The sequence below is a fragment of the Myotis brandtii genome, unplaced genomic scaffold (assembly GCF_000412655.1).
Source record: "Myotis brandtii unplaced genomic scaffold, ASM41265v1 scaffold240, whole genome shotgun sequence".
In the NCBI taxonomy this organism is placed as follows: Eukaryota; Metazoa; Chordata; class Mammalia; order Chiroptera; family Vespertilionidae; genus Myotis; species Myotis brandtii.
In genome coordinates this window covers 4290015-4311377 of record NW_005359064.1, presented here as the reverse complement: position 1 = coordinate 4311377, position 21363 = coordinate 4290015, and the positions used below count along the sequence as shown (strand labels likewise).

Below are 21363 nucleotides of genomic sequence, written 5' to 3'. Positions count from 1 at the left end.
GGGCTGAGGGCCCCCCCCCCCTCCAGTGCATGAATTTTCATGCACTGGGCCTCTAGTTTAAAATATATAAAGCAATACAAAAATACCAACGGCATATTTCACAGATCAAGAACAAATACTCCAAAAGTTTATATGGAACCATATAAGACCCCAAATAGCCGCAGCAATCTTGAGAAAGAAGAACAAAGTTGGAGGGATCACAATACCAGATATCAACTTATACTATGAAGCCACTGTAATCAAAATAGCCTGGTACTGGCACAAGAACAGGCATATACATCAATGGAACAGAACAGAGACCCCAGAAATCAACCCAAGCCATTACGTTCAGTTAATATTTGACAAAGGAGGAAAGAGCATACAATGGAGTCAAGACAGTCTCTTCAAGAAAAGGTGTTGGGAAAACTGGACAGGTACATGCAAAAAAATAAAACGAGACCACCAACTTACACCATACCCCAAAATAAACTCAAAATGGATAAAGGACTTAAATGTGAGTTGTGAGACAATAAAAATCCTAGAAGAAACCACAGGCAGCAAAATCTCAGAAATCTCTCATAGCAATATGTTTGTGGATACATCTCCTAGGGCAAGGGAAACCAGCCGGCCCCCACTCGTGCACCAGGCCTCTATCTATACTAATAAAAGGGTAATATGCTAATTAGACTGGGAGGACTTCCTCCCCCAAGGAGATTTGCTTGACACACTTATGGACACATCCAACATCTATTAGTCTTTTTGGGTTCTGGTGGCAACCTTTTCATTTACAAATTTTACTTCCCAGTTGAAAACAATAGGCACTCCAGTTAGTGTCCTCAAAATGGCTTCACTCTTGAGGCTTTGGCAGTCTCCTCTCAGGCCTCCTGGCATTTAATGTTGCTCAAGGCATTTAATGCAAGAAACTGCTCCTTCTGACCTCATGCTATACACCATTAAAACAAATGACTGGCTACCTACTGGGCTTTCCTGAAAACAGAGGCTCTCACAGACCCTGAGCCTGTGATCCTCAATACCCGGACGCTGTTATCTTTGGGCAATGGAAAAGAAATAGCAACCCACAAGCTTGGCAGGTCACCAAGTCCTCCTCAAGACAGGATGGGTCCAAACCGGGCCCTCTGCATATTCCATGTGCAAGAGGAGATGGTTTCCTGTCCTCAGGCCCTTGCCAGATGTGATGGTATTGCAGGAGTCACTCCTTCCCCAGACCCCATTGGCTACCTGTGGCCCTTCCTCCATGGCCCTTTCCTTTATTTAAAGAGGGCTATGTCTTGCCTCCCTGTAAATACTTGTTATATCTGAGGCTATCTAATAGTGTCTATTCTTATATTTATAAAATGTTGATCTAGCCCCCATCCCTAAGTACATCTATAAGGCAAGATGCCTGGAGGTAGATGGTTCCAATCTAGGCTAACCAAGCAGCTCAACAATGTCATTACGTACCCAAACATTTTTCTTTTGTTTTTGTCCTCAGGCTTGTTCCCTCATGGTTGTAAGATGGCTACAATATCACCTTTCCCCAAAACTGTGTCCAAAGACAGGGAAAAGAGGAGTTTCTTCTCATAAAACTTTTTATTGGGGAGTAAAACCTTTCCCAGAAACCTCTAAATAGACATCCGTGGATGTTATTAACCAGCATTGGGTCTAGTCATCACCCCCCAAAGATGCCCACATCCTCATCCCCAGAACCTGTGAATATGTGACTGTATGTGGCAAAGAGGCTTGGCAGATTGAGTGATTAAGGATATGGAGATGGGAAAAATTATCCCAGGTTATCCGGTGGACTCAATGTAATCACACGGGTACTTAGAAAAGCAGAAGGGCTCACGTTCTTTACGTGTTGGAGCTGAAACCACAAGTCCACCTTTTTAAAAATGTTTTCACAAATATAGTTCAAGTGCCATCTCAAGTATGTGGCAAGTCAATAACTGCCTCTAAGTAAAGTTCACATGAGTTTCTGGGAGTTGTGGAAATGCATGAAAGCCACCCAAATGAGAATAGGCAGAGGCTCTTCACTCAGCGCTTACTAGAGCAAGGAGTCAGTTGCCCTCACAGGCATCTGGCAGATACTCAAAGGCAGGCAGGGAAGTGGGGACATTTTAGAGTGAGAAAGGAAGGATCCACGTATGCAGTGGTGGCACTGGGAGACTGAAGGTGAGTTACCTAGAAGCAGTTTCCTGTGATTGGATGGGGGAGCATATTTGGCTTGCTCTGGTTGGTCCAGAGGTACAGATGGGGCAAACATAGAGAAGTTGGTAGTCAATGACTGCAGAGGTTGTGGGTCAGAGTTCTATTATCATCTATGGTCTGGCCATTGTCCAATTGTATCTTCAGTCTCTCAGAATTTGCCACTCATCCCCGCTTCCTGTTGCCACAGAATGGTATTTTCCCTTCAGCTCACAGGGCTCCCCAGACGCTGGGGAAGGCACTAGCTGTGAAGTAACACAGAGTCTGGGTACGGAGTTTTAGTTCTCAGCCAGAGTCAGTCAGGAGGGAGGACATCTGGAACTAGTAGTTTGGAGAGTTGTAGCCAGATACTAAAGGGACCTGGAAAAATTGAAAACTGGGTAAGGATTAACAAATTTGGCAAAGTTGAAAAGGCTGCCACATGAACAGCATGCATAGTACTTCACAATTCTGTGTATATATTCTGGTGAGAAATACATTTATATATTTACATCACTTACTGGGCACCCACAGGGCGTGAAGAACTCTGAATTATCCCCAGTGCTTGAAAATTTGAAGGAATTTCCAATTAATAAACCCAGGGAGCCGGGTTTTGTCTGCTGCTAATGACTTACTCATTCTAAGTGTGGGGTTCACTGTCAACTTCAAGGAAAGACCAAACATTAGGAAGGTCGAAGCGTCAGACAATTGCTAACGGAAACTTCTTATGAGGTGTGTAGTATTTTATATAATAGCAATTAGGGAGGTGATGACATCATATACCTAATAGCATAATGGTAAACATTATAGAAAACATCTTTCAGCATTCCAGGTTAGCCAGGGCAATCAGACACTGCAACAATCTGTGGTGAAAAACCACTGTTAAAGTTCTTAAAGCAGTGTTCTTTCCCTAAACCTCACAAGCCGACAGGACACCCTCAGGTATGTATGGATTTGGTAGTTTTCATAATCATAAGCTTGGAGTAGACAAACATTTCCTGAGCAAAATATGCCTACTATGAAGAACACTCGTAAATTGTACTATATTAAAAGCGTTTCTTTTCATCAAATACATTCTCACAACACAATACATTCAACAAAGAACTTGTATCCAGAATAAATATATTTTTCAAAACCACCAAGTTAATAGAATAAAGACAGTCTACCCAATAGAAAATTGGGGAAGAAGTTGAACAGGTATTTCACAAGAGGACACTTAAAGACCAATAAGCATATATGAAAAGTACTCAATCTTGTAAATAATCAGTGTAATAAAACTAAAGCCACACTGAAATACTGCTACATGCCTGCTAGGAAAAAAAGGAAAAGACACCGTTAAGTGTAGGCAGAAATACAGGACAATTGGAACTTGGGAGAACTGGCTGGAAGCATCCAGCAAAGCTGAAAATATTGTATGTCCTGTGACCCTGCAATTTCACCCCTAGGCAGACATATGTACCAAAATTCATGTACAAAAATATTTGAAGCAATACTACTAATAATTGTTCGCAAACTGGGAATGAACCAAACATCCATCAGATAAATAATATGTGGTTTATTCATGCAGTGGAATACTATACAGCCATGAGAATGAACCATGAACAAATACATGCAATAAAAATCTCACGTTAATGAGCCAAATACAAAATACATACTATTTGATTCTATTTGTGTAATTTCCCAAACCAGACAAAACTAATCTGTGCTCTTAGAAATTAAGATAGTGGTTCCCGTGGGGAGGTAGTAACTGGAGAGGAGCAGGAGGGGCTTCCAGGGGACTGGTAATATTGTTGATCTGGCTACAGAGTGTTCATGTGTTTCATTTGTGAAAAATCACTGTTACACTTCAATAAGAAGCTAAAACGAAGCTCAATGAAGAAATGATTCCTTCTCTTGGCCTCTCCCCTTGGCTACACTCTCAACTCCTGCCAGTTCCCAATGGTGAGGGGGGAAGAGAAGCACCCCTCACTGACTAGCATACGGACTAACCTAGACCTGCAATGGGTCTGACTGCTGAAGGAGTAGGTCTACCAAATGTGAAATGAAGACTGCCTTCCTGCCTGATGATCATTCACTTTCTCCCCTCGTCCCCTAGTGCCTAAATGTCCCCCTGCTCTCTGCCCCAAAGCCTTACTTGGTAGTAAATGTTCCTCTCAGAGAACACTTAAATAAGTTTTGAACAAAAGGATGGAGTGTCCCAATAGTTAACACTTCAAGTTGCAGGATGGATGGGCAAGGAGTCATCTGAGCCTTTTTAACACCCCTGGAGGAATATAACATGCAATTGAAATGCAGGCCTGACTGGGTTTTGTGGGATATTCCAATCTTGGCTCTGCCTTGGGCAAGTTTGTATCCCCTCTGTGCCTGTTTCCTCATCAAAATAAACTTAGCCCTATCCTTACCGCATACAGTTTTTATAGGGGTTAAATGAGCTCCATATAAAAGTTAGAAAAGTGACTGACATAAGATAGGTGCTTAATGTTAGCTGACTTTGTCCAAGGTTTGCTGTCCCCAAGGAAGCAGGGCCCGGGAGTTCAGGGAGCAGAGGGCTTTGGGACTGACCCTAAGTCTCTCCAGGCAAACCTGGGCGTCCCACACTTGCTCGGAACTGCAGTGAGGAGCAGGCACACATGCTTCAGGGCTAAATGGGAGCAGAGGAGGAACCGAGGACACAAGGTGGAGGAGGTGGCCTGGCCATCTCCAGCTGCATATATATCTGTAAATAAGCCTACCATTAAATAAGTGTAGCACCCACTGCATCTGTTATCTTCAAGGAATCAGGAATGTTGCTGTCAGAGGGTGGAAAATGAAGAAACTTCTTATGAGGTGTGTAGTATTTTATATAATAGCAATTAGGGAGGTGATGACATCATATACCTATGCTTCCTAGCTGACCAAAGGGCCAGTAAATGCCACAAGCATTTTCGTACTTTATTTATACAGCCCTGGTCCCTGGATCTGGCTTCTATTTAAAAATCCAGAGAGGGTGGCAGTGACTGGTTCATGATACATCAAAGCCTGAGGTAGACAACAGAAAGTCATTTTATCAACAGTGAAAAATAATGTCCTACTGAATATCCATGAGAATATTCACACTGGCATTTTCTCACACCTACGCAAGCCCAATCTTCATTAGAATACTTGAAGACATATCAAAATAACATAATGGCAATACGCTTATGAAGGTTGAAGAATAAATTCCCAAAAGAGCTAATGGGATTGGAGATCTGAACAGCTGATAGCTGACGCTTTTTCTGCCTCTCCAATGATGATCAACATTGCACCTCGCCTCAAAGCCTGTCTCCCAGTGTAAACCTCTTTTCTGATGCCCTATCTATGCTATTAACACAAATGTAGACCGCAATCCCATTTCCTCAATTTCCAAGTTAGGGAGGGGATAAGCCAGGAAACCGTACTGATAATTATAAGGATTCGTTAACAGAGGTCAAAGTCTCTAAATCAATGCCTTCTCTCCCTTCAGGCAAATTTCTTTGGGAGTTACACCAGAACCAGAGGCTTGGTAGACACAGAAAGAGCAGTTACTACCTCCAGGCTTTGTGCTGTCTGTAGGTTAGGACACCGCCCCCTTTGAATGCGGCTGGAATTGCCATTTCTCTCCCTCAACACTATGGCTAGTAATGCCTTTCCTTAAGCATATTCTACTTTAGGCCCAAAGAATTCAATTTGAGTATTCTTGGTTATACCATACTCCATGTTCCTAGAGCAGTCCTTCCAATCTCAGGTTGTGTTCTTTCCACAAATGGCTGCTTTACCCGAATTTCTACTTTCATCTTCAGAGGACAAACTGAATGGCAGGTCTGGGAGTGCCCCGCGGTCATTCCCACGAACCACTTACATCACTGATCTGACAATGAAAAGCCATATCTTTAATGGAAAAGCCCCAAATATTTAGACTGCAGGTGTATGTGGGGGGGAGGGGAGGTCCTACCAGCTTTTGCCTTGGTGATGGTGGGCAGGGGCCACCTTTTCCTAATACAGGTGCAGAGAAGGTGATGAGGCCAACTAAGCTCAAGGGAAAGGGCAACTTCCACAACTCCGCATCCTCAGACATGACAGCGCCTCTCCTGCACACGCAGCAGCTCACTCAGACCTGAGCCCTGCTCCATCCATTCCGGATCTCTTCCGCTTCTTTCTACCCGCGGCCCTGGACCTTGCTTCTCTCTCTGCTTGCTATTACAACAATTACTCCATCCTTTAGGCGATTCTTCCTTTCTCCCAAATTATCCATGGAGTGGAAAGAGCAGGAGGAGGCTAAAAGCGGTTTATTATTTGCTTAGACACAACTAAGACCATTAAATGAACAATGATAGGAAATAATAAAGCTTTCGTTTCTACTGAACTTTCACAATACTTTCTGGTACTTCCTCCAGAACTAAAATAAACCTGGATATGCAATACTAAGAGCTTACCACCTCCCTCTTTTCAGCACCATTACAAAAACCTGAGCTAGCTAGCTAACAGCAGCCACTATAATTGGAAGTACTATTATTTATTTCCCCAAATGACTCATGGCAATCACCACCAAGGGAAAAAGACTTACTTTTTGTAAACTGTTAACAGTTTGGTGATTGACAGATTACTGAAGAAACAGAAATTAGGTAATTCATGTTTCTTGCTAAAAGATTTGCTATTCCAACACCATAAACAATAACATATATAAGCAAATTGAGAAATACACTTTTTAAACAAGTACTCAGGATTATTAGATAATGTCTTTTAAACGTGCTTTAAAGAAATTATTTTTGAAAGAATATGCAGTAATTGCTCTGCTTTGTTCAAGTTTTTACTACATCTAAAAATTGGCAAGTTTTCTAAATTGTGATGTGACACTAATTAGGACAACAGTTCACCTAGCTGACAATTTTGGATGAGCAGTCAAGCAAGAAGCCATGATGATAGTAATGGTTTTGAAAAAGCAAATGCAAATTCTGAATGGTGATGAGATGCTGGATGCTACCATGCAAAGTACATTGTAACTGAGTAGTAGATACTGCTGCTTCTTTCTGGGCTGAAAGGAGTAACGGATCTATAGCATGTAACACCATAACCCAGATCTAACATGGGAGAACGAATCTGAAGCTGTCAGCTTTTTTTTACAGTCACATCCTACAATTGCAGTTCCATATTTGAATCTGAGGATAATGTGCAATAGGTTTACATGGGAGAGTTTTTATTACATCTTAAGAAAAAAAAGATGGCATTTTTGTTCAATGAAGAAAGGTAAATCTAATTATATTCTTGATACCTAGAAACATTAATTGGCAGGAATTTCTTCAGAGAAAGCCCTCCAGATCTAAAGCAGTTCTGTGCTGGCATCCAAAATGTTCTATCCAGTTCCAGAAATGTGTCATATTAGCAAATAAAATAGTTACTATTTGTAACGAAATGTAGTAACTGGCTAAAATTCTAGGTTAATAACTATTATGACCATTTAAAATTTAGTTTATTACTTTAGCGATACCTACTGAACACTTCTTACATTCAATTGTACAGATATGCAATCCATTTAATCTTGAAAAACACTATATAAAACTATAGAAATGAGAGAACCCACTTGCAAACTATTACACTCCCTCATCAATTCTACAACTGCAATAAATTTAATACTGTAAATGGACAAAACAAATCAGAGCACTGTGGAAAGAGATCAGCAGCTTTAACAAGTCATATTGTAATTTTTATGAGCTAAGAGAGTAGAGGCAAATGGAATTCTTAGAACATTAAAAATAGATTTTAAAGACAAAGGTCCCAACTTATTCTTATATACACACACAAAAGTTCATCTGTCACAGACAGCAAATATTGAATGTATACACTGGAGTTTCCGGCACCATCCTGTACATTTAGAATAATTAAACAGAAAGTTGACAAATTTATCTAAGGTGGATCATTCAAATCTGTATAAGATGAAATACAGTTGGTTCTGGTGCTCACTGCTGCTTCTCAAATGCAAAAACCAAGTAAATACCTAAAAAGAAAATAAGTAAAGTTACAGTTTGGTTCATCAAATCCTCAGGGAAAACAAAACAATCTCAATCCTATTTATAATTTGGTGAAAATTCTTAGGCCTTCAAGCAGCTTTTAATGAGTCATTTAAAAAGCAGATAAGGGATTATATGTGATGTTTATTTGGAAACAAATGTCAGTATACTCAGTGACGACATCACAGCCCCTGAGAAGACCAATTCAAAAGCTTTAAAAATCTCTAAACACAGTTTAAGAAAATTGAAGAATATAAAAGCAAAGAAAATTAAAACTAAAAAAATCTTAGGAATAATTTTTTTTTTTTTTATCCAGAGCAATATATATATAGGTATAAGAATTTTATTCAGAAAAAAACTAAGAAGAAGAATTATAAGGAATATATAACATGCATGTTAAAATTCCAATAACTAAATTGCTATGATGCATGGCCTGGTAAGGAAAGTGAGCTAAAGGTTACATGATAATCGATGCTTAAAGATATTAATCTGGCCCCAATAATGATAGTCCTCCATGAATCCAGCCCCAAAGGGCACTCTCTCTTAAATAAAATTTCTTACTTTACTGTGTATTCACTCAAAGACATCTAAATGCATCTAAGGTTCTTCATTCTGAACCCCACCTAAGGTTCACACCTACAATATCTTCTTAATATGATACCAATAGGTTTTATGGTAAGAAAGTACCTGAAAAGATGACAAATCATCAAAACATCACAAGGATGTTCAGGGTGTATGTTAGGACTTCATTCAACTAGTGATGACAGGCCACATAACTTAGGAGTCTTCACTTCTTTAGTTAACTTTTGAACAAGGAACATACGAAGGATGGCAGACCATGTAACGTTCTCCTGATCCTTCAGCTTTTTGCCCTGCCAACCCAGCCTGTATGGATACCAGTCTTTCCAAAACAGTACTTTGACTTTATCCATGCTATTCTCTGCTCCATATCTGCTAGTTCCCAATTTGATTTGATTTGATTTTGCGCAATGACAGGTGAAAAGAAAACAGGCAGGATAATCATCAACACTGTAGATTCTTCTAGAGCAGCGGTTCTCAACCTGTGGGTCGCGACCCCTTTGGCGGTTGGACGAGCCTTTCACAGGGGGCGCCTAAGACCATCCTGCATATCAGATATTTACATTACGATTCATAACAGTAGCAACATTACAGTTATGAAGTAGCAACAAAAATAATTTTATGGTTGGGTCACAACATGAGGAACTGTATTTAAAGGGCCAGAAGGTTGAGAACCACTGTTCTAGAGGATAAGGAAGCAAAGTAATCTAAACATTCATCTAAGATTTAGAACAGACCAGCATTACTTAACCTTGCCCAGCACTCCAAGGTTGCAGTGCAATCCTGCCCAACCCACTCCCAAATACCTATATACCTACTGCAACCGCCCTCCCCCTACAGTCCTGTCCTTTCCACCTCAAGAGTCATTTAAAACCACTAAGATACAGTGTCTGATTTCAGAGAAGCAATTGTAACTTTCCTTTCTAATTCAAACATTCTGAAAGTCTCACTCATATAAAATGCTATTTTGCGTAGGCATTTCAACTGGGATTTTAAGAAACAAATCTTGAACCACTTCTAAAAGCAATCCAGCAACAATTCTCTACTTCCCTTTCACATTTAAAGTATCTGTGTAGAAGCAGCAGGCTGGGGTAATAAATGCTTAATGATTAGACCAGTAGGAGTTCAAAATATAACTTCTTACATTTATTAGACTGTGAGACTAGGCAAGATACTTTCCAGCCCACGAAGCCCTCCAGTTTACAATAGTGTGCCTTATCAAAGAGTTGAGTGATCCCGAGAGCTATAACCTGACTGCAATTTGGCCATTGCTCCTTTCCTATTGCTTTTCACATTTCTAACCCATCTTCTCCTCAACTGTCTGGGGCTATCTAATTCATTTATATGCTATCATTAAAGTCTGCAATGAATATAAACATACAGCTATAAGCTACAGCCATCACACCATCAAAGCCTCCGACCAAGTTGTCTGCCCTCACACTGTGCTCTGGGACTGGTAGCATATCTAAGATAGCTGTGTCATCTCCAGTTTGGGGAAAAGAAATGTGTAGGTTTATGCACACATCTCAGGTGTCAAAGAAGATTATGTCTCTATCTCTAGCACAGCTTCAATCCCTTTTCAACTAAGGGCACCAATATTCTGAGACAAGCTCAACATGCCGCCCTATTTTGTCTTCTTTTCTTTTCTTCTCTATCCAATTTAGCAAGTCCTAAGAAAATGTCTTTTCTGTGGGCTTCTATGAGGCCATGGTTTTGAGTATGGAACACTGTGACCTTAGCCAAGTTATTTAACTGCTTTCTCACCTGTGAAAAGTAGATATAATAAACAATAGTCTACTTGTAAAGTTGTGAGGATTAACTGAGTTACAACATATGAAAAGCTAAAAACAGTGCCTGGGCACACGTTAAACACTTGCTAATATCAAGTATTATTTTTTTCTCAGGTTTCAGGAGTTTTCATTAAACTTTCCTTCACCTATTTTTCCCATTACAGTAACTTTAGCAATTAAAATTGTTTGCCCAGCTAGTGCATTTATTTTGTCTGTTTCTTCCATTAGATAGTACACTTCTGGAAGGCAGAGATGATAACTTATTTACCTTTTTATTCCTTCCCTAAAGCCCTTTCATAGAACTTTATGTAAGCCAACACTCAATGTTTATCAAATGAATTATCTTTGAGTAGTACTTATGCCTTCAACATAATTACCAAGTATTTAAATGAACAGTGCAAACTACCTTTTAAGTCCTCAGGGCAACCACATAAAGGTATTACCATTATCCTACCAGTAAGGGAGCTGACTTCCTCAACATCAATTTGCTGAAGAACCTCAAGACTTCACAGATTTGTCAGGTCTCTGACTTCTCTTCCAAAGACAGGTACCTCACTTTACAGTGTCTCCATATCAGGCCTGTTCCCACCCTCTAAAATATTTACTCAATGCTCCTTCACTAAATGTTCTAGTATCTATTATGCCTTCGCTGTCAACATCAGAGTGGCCAAAATCAAATAAAGTACATGGAAGTGTTCTATAAGCCATAATTTCCGATAGAAAGCTGAGGTAAAAGCCATCAAATACAAAGGGCTATGTAGTTAATGAGCAGGCAATGAAATGTTTAGGAATGTTCATAAAAGTTTAAATTAAACAACATTCTGCATATATTTTCTCTTGGCATTAAACAGCTGTGCAAACGGGAAATTGGACATAAATAGGGATTTTGTATAATTAAGTACATACACAACCTAATGTGTCAGAAAAATTCTCAATTTCAGATTTTAATGATCACTTTAAAACAATCTTTGAAAATGTCAGTAAATCTACACTGATGATATACTCACTTGTAGCTTCCCATTCTGATTTACTTAAGGTACCCTAAAATTTAAAAAAAAAAAAAAAAAAGAAAGAAAAGAAAATTTCAGATTGAATATGGAAGTACAGTTGATCTTTGAACAACACAGGTTTGAACTGAATGGGTCCATGTTTATGTGAATTTTTTTTCAATAAAACATTTCCTTTTCTCCAGCTTACTTTATATAATACATTTAACATATAAAATATGTGTTAACTATTTACATTATCAGTAAGGCTATTAGTTGGGGGGGGGGGGATGAAAAGTTATACATGGATTTTCAACTGTGCAAGGGGTCAGTACCGCTGACCCCCATGTTGTTCAAGGGTCAATTCTATATATATGCACTTATTTTTCAATAATGGGCAGAGGTGTCCAAACACTATCTTTGCTCTAAATATACAAATTACTATAAATATTACTGTGACCTGACATAAAGCAAATTATAACCTTTAACACCACCCTCTCAATACTTCTGCCCTCCTGCCAAATTCTCTAAACCACTATTTCTCAACTGAAGGGTGAATTTGTGTAAAGAAGGTATTTGTGTGTAACTAAAAAAGCATCTAGCTTGTACATTTAACTTGGAAAATAAAAAACAAAACAAAATGCCTATCTCAAAACATCAAATAGCCCTAGAGGAAGAAATAAAATTTTTATGTTTTTACAGAGAAATCACCAAATGAAGTACATATCATGCAAAGGAACTAAATTATATTTAAAATAGTTATCAAAATATTAAAAAACATTTTGATATAGTAATGTAATGGCTAACGCGATATAGTAGCAATTCTAGCAACTAATGTAATTTTGAAGAATTGATTAATGTAAACAATATTCTAAGATGCCAGCAGAAATGTGCTATGCAAATATATATAATTTCTATTAATGACAAAGTCACAGTTACAGATAATACAACTGTGGTATTGTCGTGTTCATAATAAGAGAAAATGTAAACTTCATGTAGAAGTCAGTGAAAATGAAAATGTAATTTTTCACCATCTGTTCATGAGCCCTGAATTTTATCTATGGAACACCATGGGATAGTAGAACCTAGGTTAAGATATAATGATATAGCAAGAAAACTCAAACTAAGCTTCTTAACATTTTCCTCATCTTTACTGTTTCATATATAGCACTCCATTCTCAATTCACTGAAGTATGTTTTATTCCACAGTCTATGGTTAAAAAAGTCATGAAAACGTAGGGGAAACAGATTAATGTGAATCTGATTTATAACTCAGTAAACCCACGTTCTGTATACCCAGCGGTTCTCAACCTGCGGGTCGCGACCCCTTTGGGAGTCGAACAACCCTTTCACAGGGGTTGCCTAAGACCATCGGAAAACACATATATAATTACATATTGTTTTTGTGATTAATCACTATGCTTTAATTATGTTCAATTTGTAACAATGAAAATACATCCTGCATATCAGATATTTACATTACGATTCTTAACAGTAGCAAAATTACAGTTATGAAGTAGCAACAAAAATAATTTTATGGTTGGGGGTCACCACAACATGAGGAACTGTATTAAAGGGTCGCGGCATTAAGAAGGTTGAGAACCACTGTGTATAGGGGGGGGGGGGGGATGGCCACAGGTGCATTTGGGGGCGATGAGTAACTGCTATTAAAATTAAAAAAAAATTAATTTCCAGGGGCTGAGTAATATTTTTTCTGGAAAGGGGGCGGTAGGCCAAATAAGTTTGGGAACCACTGGTGTATACCAATGAAATAATTTCCTAAGTTTCCATATGTACTATTTTTCATTTCTTCAGAAAATATGTTAAAATTTGAAAACTTACCAAAGGTAACCTTACTTGACTATTCTTTATGTACTGTGCTGCATGTTCATAGTCATCTGCCTTTTCAGAAGCAAGTTTGGAATTCTCATTTGCAGGATATGGCTAGGGAAGCAAGTCAAACTCCTTGTTAAAATATCACACTGAAATTTACAATGCAGAATAAACATACTAAATCACTGAAATAAAATAATTAACACAATAATTCCCAAGTATTACTTCAGGAAGACATACTACATATACTTGTGAAATATATATATCTTATATAATAAAAGGCTAATATGCAAATCGGCCAAACGGCAGAACAACCGATTGGTATGACATGCACTGACCACCAGGGGGCAGACACTCAACGCAGGAGCTGCCCCCTGGTGGTCAGTGTGCTCCCACAGGGGGAGCGGCACTCAGCCAGAAGCCTCTCCCGCCTCCTCAGCAGCACTAAGGATATCCAACTGACAGCTTACACTCACTCCCCATGGCTCCTGGACTGTGAGAGGGCGCAGGCCGGGCGGAGGGATACCCACCTCCCTCCCCTGTGTGCACGAATTTCGTGCACCAGGCCTTTAGTATATATATAAAAAGGGTGGCAGGCAGCAGCCGTTATTGTGAACTTGATCATAATCAGAATATTTGAAGTTGGACTAAACTGTATCATCTAATCACCACCAAGGACCACTTAGCGGCAAACACTTGCAGCTCCCTGACTCAGTCAAAGGCTTTTTCTGTTACAACACAAAGCTGAAGGGAAGGTATTATCAAATGAGCTAAATACTAATTTGAGCATTATAGCTATTTAATAGCCACAGAAGGCATGAACAGCAATTAGAAACAATACAAATGAAAAACTCTAGTCAACAGAGAACCCAGTGAGTTTAACAAGAAAAGGAAAATAATCTAGCCTCCCAATTATAGGTAATCTCCATATTCTCATAAGCATCCGAAGAAGGGTCATCAAAAAAAGAAAAGGGGTGTGTGTGTTTTTAAGAGTATGCTGGCCAAATGTTTATTCAAAGTACCCCAAGCACTATCTATAGGGCATTGTAACTAATTTCTCTTTATACTATGAAGAATAGTGCTTTGGAAATACATGTAAATCAAAACATAAATTACATAGACCCGTGGTCGGCAAACTGTGGCTCAGGAGCCACATGCGGCTCTTTTGCCCCTTGAGTGTGGCTCTTCCTAAGCCTTAGGAGTACCCTAATTAAGTTAATAACAATGTACCTACCTATATAGTTTAAATTTAAAAAATTTGGCTCTCAAAAGAAATTTCAATTGTTGTACTGTTGATATTTGGCTCTGTTGACTAATGAGTTTGCCAACCACTGACATAGACTATTTAATATAAAAACTATCTACTCTATAAAAATTATATATTCTTTACCAGCTAGCAAGAAACAATTTTAGACCTAGATCTCCCTGACAAATGTGTAAGAAAATGATCCGGGAATGTCTACTGTGCTATCTTCTCTTTCTTTTCTTTATAAATATCCTACAGTGAGTGGAGGCATTAGAAATTTAACTATTTGTTTGCTGTTTAAAAAGTATTTGGCTTTTTGGACTTCCATATTGTTACCATTAGTAACTATACTCTTGATTGCATCTTAACACAAGATATAAGAAAATCGTTTGTGGTCACTAAATTCTTTTTTGAACTTTTAACCCCACATTTTATAGTTTCATTGCATCACGAAGCTTCAAAACTCTAATTTGAATGTCTGCCAAACTATTCTGTTGTAAATTTTTTCTTCACCTTACCAGTATAATCAGACTCCTCCATGTGATTATTTGCCTGTCAAAAATCTAGTTTCACTCCCCTATTGATCATTTTCAAAGACCAAATAATATGACTATGAAGTTCCAAAACTGATTTTTTTTTTCCTAAACTTGCCAAAATGTACATATCCTATGAAGTATCTCCTCTCAAAGCAGTTACCTTTCCAGGACTGTTTCCAGGTGAGAAAAAAGAAAAGACGTGTTTTATAACTATAGTTCCTTGGCTTATGTCTTTTCATTCTTTCTTCCATCTGCTACACTGCTCCAGGAGAGCAGAGTAAAGTTGTACTGGTTCTATTGCTGAAACTCTGAAGGTTGATGCCTTTAGGAAAAGACCTTTTATAGCAAACATCAGAAAACAGATCCATTTAAAATCTGACCTGGACCAAAGCAATAGCTTCCTGACTGCTCTTTCTGCCTCTGGTTTTAACATCCCTCAAACCATGCTACCCCAGTCATATTCTCATTCTTGTTTGGTCATGTCCTCTCTCACTCAGTCCTTTACAGGCCTGCAAAAGTGATTTGGTGAAGAAATAGAAAAATAACAAAGGACTTTTTCAAACTACATACTATTATTGCTCATGTATGTCCCCAGATAGCCACAGGAATAGGTCATATCCTCAAAGGAAGAAGACTGGAGACCTACTGTGCTAAGAAATACTGAGTTACCAGTACTTCCTCAAACATTCTCTGCTCTCTCATGCTTCTTTGCCTTAACTCTTACAGTCTACTTTTCTTCCCAAAAGGCCCTCTTATATACTCACTACACTTTATTTCTTCATTACTGCAATTCTCACATTGTACTGAATTATTTACTTGTATGTTTATCTCCTTAATACACCATAAGGTCCTCAAAGAAAGGGGACCATTATCCCATACCTCAGTGTCCAGATGTATTTTTGAATAAAATCCATTACACAAATCAATTTATTACCCACACGGGAAGAGAAAGTATAAATAACTGATCACTGTACATGCAAAGCACCATCAAGTAAGGATGATAGCAGGGGTGGGGAACCTTTTTTCTCCCAAGGGATTTAGATATTTATTTCATCATTCATGGGCCATACAAAATTATCAACTTAAAAATTAGCTTGCTATATTTGGTCAAACATTTAATTAACTCACCCCTAATGCCTTAGCAGGGCCAGCCCAAATTATTTCACAGGCCTTATATGGCCTGCATTCCCCGCCCCTGTACTAAAGGCATGTATGTGTGTAGTGATTTATGCATACAACGTTTTGTAATTTTCTCCTTTTCCTCAAAACTAACAAAAATAAGCCTCTCCTCCTAATATAAAGTAAATACAAACATGTCTAATTCCAAAACAAGAAATATGACCAACAAAGAATATGACATTTTAGTGATTAATAGTTTTAAAAGACAATTTAGGATTTAAAAGTGACACTCCCATTCAAAATCAGGGGGGAGGGGAAGGAATGCAACTACAATAGGAAACTTTTCTTGGAATACACCTATAAAAACTGAAGAAAATCTGAATGTTAATAGCCATGCGACCCCAAACAAGCTACTTGCCATCTCTGAGCCTCAGGCTGCCCATTTAAAAATAGAAAAAGCGGCTGCTTTGCCTACTTCATGCGATAATTGAGGATAAGTAAGAGTAGACTTAAAATACTTTTAAAATATTCTAAATTGGATGAACCCTCTAAAGAAGTTTAATGACTGATTAATATGACCACTGATCAATAACAAAAATGCTCCCTGACTATGATCAATCCAATTAAACACTGATAAAACACATAAGGAAACCTAATTAATTAATGGCTATACAATGGGTTTAAAGCTTATATAGACTACCTTCACTACTGCATTAGGGGGAGCAGAGAGGAGTCCAGGAGTTAAAGCAGGTCTCAGGATCAATATAGGCTAAAGATTGAAATCTTGCTAGACAGCCGAAACCGGTTTGGCTCAGTGGATAGAGCGTCGGCCTGCGGACTGAAAGGTCCCAGGTTCGATTCTGGTCAAGGGCATGTACCTGGGTTGTGGGCACATCCCCAGTAGATGTGCAGGAGGCAGTTGATCGATGTTTCTCTCTCATCGATGTTTCTAACTCTCTATCTCTCTCCCTTCCTCTCTGTAAAAAATCAATAAAATATATTTTAAAAAAAAAAGAAATCTTGCTAGACAGTCACAAGGAACAAATTATACATGGTATGAACTTGTCTTGGATCCTGGCCAGGAAGGTTTTAAATTACTGTTTAACAAAAGGGCATTAGTGTAAAGAAGTGGTTCTCACCTGGGGGTGATTTTGAACCCCAGGGGATATTAGGCAATGACTCGAGACATTTTTGGCTGTCACAATTGGGCGGGGGTGCTACTGATATCTAGGGATACTGTTGAACACCCTACAGTGCACAGAATAGCCCCTATACCAAGCAATTATCCAGCCAAAATTCCAATAGTATTGAAGTTGAAAAATCTTATTTTAAAGAATTACTATCTAGAAAATAAAATTTGATGACAGCATCACTCATTCATTCATTCATTTACTGAGCACCTAACCTGGAAAATTTATGTGCCAAGCTCTGTCCTAGGTGCTGAAGAGTCTATGGTAGTTACTGGTATAAATAATCTCTGTAATATATCAATATTCAGTGTCTATATGGCCTTGAAAGAATCTCAGAAGCAGCCATTGTTTTCAAAATACTTACCTCCAGGGCCTGCATTCGTTTTAACAGCATTTTATTTTCACTGTTCTTAATCTTTTCTTCATAGAATTCCAGAAATGTTTTTTTGTAGACGAGTTTCATATTGTACTTCTTCACCATTCTGTCCAAAAAAATATTACGTAATGAAAAGGCTTCTAAAATATTTGTAATTTCTCAACAACTTACTTTCACACAATAGTGACATCTTCTGGACTTAACTAAAAAAACTACCATGTCTCCTTCATATATTCACAATAAAATGATGCAAAATAAATGATGAGCAATATACCACTAACCATGTCTATAAAAAAATATGTCTTCCAAATCTCAATGGGTCATAGGGAGCTCTCTATTAATACAACAAATGGGTCAGGAACCAAAATGAAAGACTGTGAGATGGGAATAAAGAGCTATAAGGAACACTTCTCTATAGAATCTATTTTATTTACCTTCATTTCTATAGAATCCTCACAACAGTATTGAAAACAGTTGCCAACCTCCTTCTTAAAATATTCTTCCTCTTGGGTTCTATGGCAAGTTGTAGACACTATTAATTTTTATCCCACATCTTGGGTTGGTTCTTTAGTTTGTTTCACAGGTTTCTTTTACCGAAGTTCAGTTGTTGAAGAGTTTGGCTGAGAGCCTTTACTCATTTTCACTCCCCTGATTTTACCCAGCATGCCAACAGCTATCACTGCTCAGCTCTCTTTTCTGTTCCACGCATTTATTCCACTGCTTACTAGAAATCTCCACCAGGATCTGGCATAGGCATTCTCTAACGTCCCATGTCCAAGGCTGACTCCCACTAGATTCTCTGCCAACCTTTACCATTTCAGTAAATTTAATGATTCATGAAAGAAATTCTAGTTCTCCATACCATCACCCTCTCTCCATTGCCCACTGTATTCAACATGCCACTACATCCTCTCATTCTATATAATAGAAGCCTAATATGCTAAATGTCCATTCAACCAATCAAAGTGTAACATGCTAATGATATGCTAAGGCCGCTCAACCATTCACTATGACGTGCACTGACCATCAGGGGGCAGACGCTCCGACTGGTAGGTTAGCTTGCTGCTGGGGTCCAGCCGATCAGGATGGAGTGAGATGGGTTGGACATGCCCTGGAGCCATCCTGTGGTCCCTCCTAGCTGGCCAACCTCCCGAATCCCTCCCCAGCCCTGACTGTGCACCGGTGGGATTCCTCGGCCTGGCTTGTGTCCTCTTGCAATCTGGGACCCCTCAGGGGATGTCGGAGAGCTGTTTTCGGCCTGATCCCACAGGGCAGGTTGAGCGACCCCACTGGTGCATGAATTCGTGCACCGAGCCTCTAGTTAAACTATAAAATGTACTTCAATGGCTTTCCTTCAGCTTCTTGAACTAGCCAAACTCTTCCTCACTTCAGGTCTTTCATACATATTGTCCCTTGTGCCTGGAAGATTCTTAGTTCCAATCTTTAACTGGCCAACTCATCCTTTATATCTTGACTTAAACATCACTTCTTCACAGATGGCTTCCTTAAATCCTCAATTACATTAGTTCTCCCAGTTACATCTGTGTGTCTGTGTGTCACCCCTGCATTCCTACAGCCCCCCTTACTGCATTTGCCAACGTTTATAACTAGGTATCTGTAGACATCATGAGAAAGCCTAGGGATGATTCCAGGCAGCAAGTAAAGGAGAAAAGGAAAAAACAGAAGAAACAGCTGGAAAACCCCTAAGGACTTGTGAGGTGAGGGGACAGGATGAAGGGAAACATATGCAGGCCACTGAGATTTGTATGTAAAAGGCATATTTAAGGCAGGATTTCCTGTATTAAATTAGCCCTTCTTGGAAAGACAATGTGAGTAAAGATAAAAATCTTTTATAATACAGACAGTTCCTTTCTGTTATAAATCTCCCAAGTAAGCTTTTAGAATAAAACCAAGCTTTACACATAGCGCAGCCAGTGTGGCTCAGTGATTGTCGACCCATGCACCTAAAGGTCATCAGTTCAATTCTCGGTCAGGGCACATGCCTGGGTTGAGGGCTCGTTCCCTAGTATGGGGTGTGCCAGAGGAGGCTGATCAATGTTTCTCTCTCATCAGTGTTTCTCTCTCTCCTTCTCCCTTTCTCCTCTAAAACCAATAAAAACATATTTCAAACAAACAAAAAAAAACCCCAAGCTTTACACCTCAGAAATATCATAATTACAATGAACTGAAACTCAATTTGTACAGGTTTGTCATATGAAAGCTAATTATATTTTTGTTCAGTTTCTTAATGAAATGGCAAAAGGGCATCTCAAAAATCCCTGTACATTGTTGGAAGTCTGTCTCACAAAATGAATACCCATTTCAATAATTTTTAAAAATTTAGATATTAAAGTGATGACTTGTGACTTTTACATCTATTATCATCAGGCAAATTAAGTAGAAAAGATTGTTAGTGGTTGCTTAGCACTAAAAAAAGTTAACTAAAATCACCATCTTTGTTAATTAAAACATCAAGCTAACATATTAAACATATGAAATAACACATTACAAATGTGTTTAATTCCTTATATTATGAAGCTGAAAGTACTATTTCCCAAAAGTTAACTAGTTTTAAAAACAAATATGTGATTTAAGTTTTTTAATTTTACAGTTTATAAATTGCGCATAGTATTTTTCTCATGCTGTCACAGTCCACCTCCATGTATTGTAGAACTCCTGAAAATCTTAAACCCGTTATTTTACTGTCTGACAGATAAAATTCAAATAGTCACCAACTAAAAGTAAGCAGATAATAAAGCTCTTTTGTTCCCTCAGTTAAAAAAAGACTTTTGTTTTTAAAAAGTAGGAAATAAAATTCAGTCAACTGGCTTACATATAAGTTGACTCTTCCTCTCTCCCTATCAAGGAAAAGCCTAAGACCAAGGTATCTCATAAGGCCTTGAAGCCTTACCTGATGAAGTCTGGTACCCCAACTTTCCCCGTGTCTATAGGGTCCCCAGGACTCCTAGAAATTCAGGTGCATGAGAGAACGCATTCCTGAATCAGGATTTTATTATCAACATTGCCTATGAGACATAGGAGATTTCAGAGCTACAGTGAAATATAAAACAACGTTTAATACCCATCCCTGTAAAAAGGATCCATTTGATACTGCCAAGTTACTAGTAGTTATTTTTTAAAAAATCTTTTGCTATTTGTAATGTCAAGTATTTTTGCCGTAAGTTGAAGGTAACAGACTCTCTTTCTTACCTACAAGATAAAATAACTATAGGAATAAAAGAAAGCTAAGTAAGGCTATAAGAGACCTATGGCATCAACCCTGGATTTGAGGGTTTTTTTGAAAACAAGGCTGTATTTTTTCTTTGGGAACCTAGAGGAATGTCTAGAACAGTGATTCCCAAAGTGGGCGCTACCGCCCCCCGGTGGGCGCTGCAGCGATCCAGGGGGGCGGTGATGGCCACAGGTGCATTTGGGGGCGATGAGTAACTGCTATTAAAATAAAAAAAAATTTAATTTCCAGGGGCTGAGTAATATTTTTTCTGGAAAGGGGGCGGTAGGCCAAATAAGTTTGGGAACCACTGG

The 21363-nt window shown here is 38.7% G+C and overlaps 1 protein-coding gene across 2 annotated transcripts in view; it reads right to left on the bottom strand.

Annotated features, from left to right (window-relative positions):
- Positions 1-3698: 3698 nt before the first annotated feature.
- RNMT (RNA (guanine-7-) methyltransferase) overlaps positions 3699-21363 on the bottom strand; it is a 30181-nt gene continuing 12516 nt past the window's right edge. For both annotated transcript variants that reach the window (XM_005866921.2, XM_005866922.2), the window contains exons 8-11: positions 17809-17926; positions 13363-13464; positions 11542-11575; positions 3699-8152 (exon numbers count right to left, since the gene is read on the bottom strand). In XM_005866921.2, the coding sequence (XP_005866983.1) occupies positions 8115-8152; positions 11542-11575; positions 13363-13464; positions 17809-17926 (292 nt within the window). In that variant the 3' untranslated portion in view covers positions 3699-8114. The remainder of the gene's footprint in view (positions 8153-11541; positions 11576-13362; positions 13465-17808; positions 17927-21363) is intronic.